Source organism: Acanthisitta chloris, unplaced genomic scaffold, assembly GCF_000695815.1.
Source record: "Acanthisitta chloris isolate BGI_N310 unplaced genomic scaffold, ASM69581v1 scaffold10766, whole genome shotgun sequence".
Taxonomy (NCBI): domain Eukaryota; kingdom Metazoa; phylum Chordata; class Aves; order Passeriformes; family Acanthisittidae; genus Acanthisitta; species Acanthisitta chloris.
In genome coordinates, this window is record NW_008679771.1 from 6,968 (window position 1) to 8,219 (window position 1,252).

The 1,252-nt window shown below is 49.1% G+C and overlaps 1 protein-coding gene across 1 annotated transcript in view; it reads left to right on the top strand.

The window, feature by feature from the left end:
* The window catches only part of LOC103804815 (NAD-dependent malic enzyme, mitochondrial-like), a gene marked incomplete at both ends in the record, with an annotated part of 6,141 nt that extends 5,230 nt beyond the window's left edge, over positions 1–911 (top strand). The window contains one exon of the mRNA XM_009077445.1: positions 769–911. Within this exon, the coding sequence (XP_009075693.1) occupies positions 769–911 (143 nt within the window). The remainder of the gene's footprint in view (positions 1–768) is intronic.
* Between the last annotated feature and the right edge of the window lie 341 nt (positions 912–1,252).

Here is a 1,252-nt window from a genome sequence, read left to right on the forward strand (position 1 = left end):
TCCACCCCGGGGGAAACCCGCCACAACTTCCTCAGCCTGTCTTCATAGGGGAGATGCTCCAGTCCTCTTACCAACTTCATGGCCCTCCTCTGGACTTGCTCCAGCAGTTCCATGTTCTCCTTATGTTGAGGACACCATTATTCCATGCAGTATTCCAGGTGGGGCCTCACAGAGCAGAGCAGAGGAGGAGAACCACAGACAGACTCTGCCAGCAGCAAGGCTTAAAGGAGCTGTCTGATAACCACAACACCTGTTAGGTCACTGACACCTGTAGCTGCTTATTGATGTGGTTGTCTGCAGAGGTGACACAGGAGTACAGGTATTTCCTGGCACGACTGCATTGTCCTTTGCACGTGATTGATTTGGGAAAGAAGAGGTGTTTTTGGCTGAGTTCTGCACTGAGGCACAAATATGCACCGTTTTTGTGTGTTTGTACCTCTGTGGCTTTGGGTGAGGTCAGAAACACCAGGCACAGGTAACACCCAGCCAGGATGAATCATCTGTGGACAGCCTGGAATTCCCACTTGCTTATCCAGAGCACTCTTCTTTCCACGGATCAATACCAAAAAATCTGGTTAAATAGGGTGAGGGAACCACTGAATTAGATGTTCCTGTGAGAACTGTGCATTCCAGGCAGCCACAAGCAGTGCCTGGTTTCCATCTCCAGCTGCTGGAGAAGCTTGTAGTGCTTTGCTCTGAGACTTCAGGGGTGACATGAACTCGACCTGCAGACCCTGGTGCTGACTCTGTCTGTCTGTGTTCCCTCAGGAGTGGCAGGAGCTGGGAGGCTCTTCTCTCAGGGAGTGATCAAAGCCATGGCTTCCATCAACGAGAGACCCATCATCTTTGCCCTGAGTAACCCCACGGTGAAGGCTGAGTGCACAGCAGAGGAGGCTTACACCTTCACAGAGGTATGGGGTGGCCACAGGTGTGTTTGCTGGCTGGGGGAAGGCAAGAACTCAACTTGGTTTATTACTCCGTGGAGGTAAAGAATCACAGGATCAATCAGACTGGAAAAGATCTCTGAGGTCATTGAGTCCAACCCATGACCCAACACCACCAAGGCAACCAGACTATGGCACTGAGTACCACCTCCAGCCTGTCCTCAGTGACATAATAACACAGATCTTTCTTACCTTGTGGCAAAAGTAGATGATTTAAAAAGACATCTTGATGTTTAGGTAACAGCATTCTGCAAAGCTTAGAATAGTCATTTCTTATAGACTATAGAATAGTCATTCTTAATCTTAGA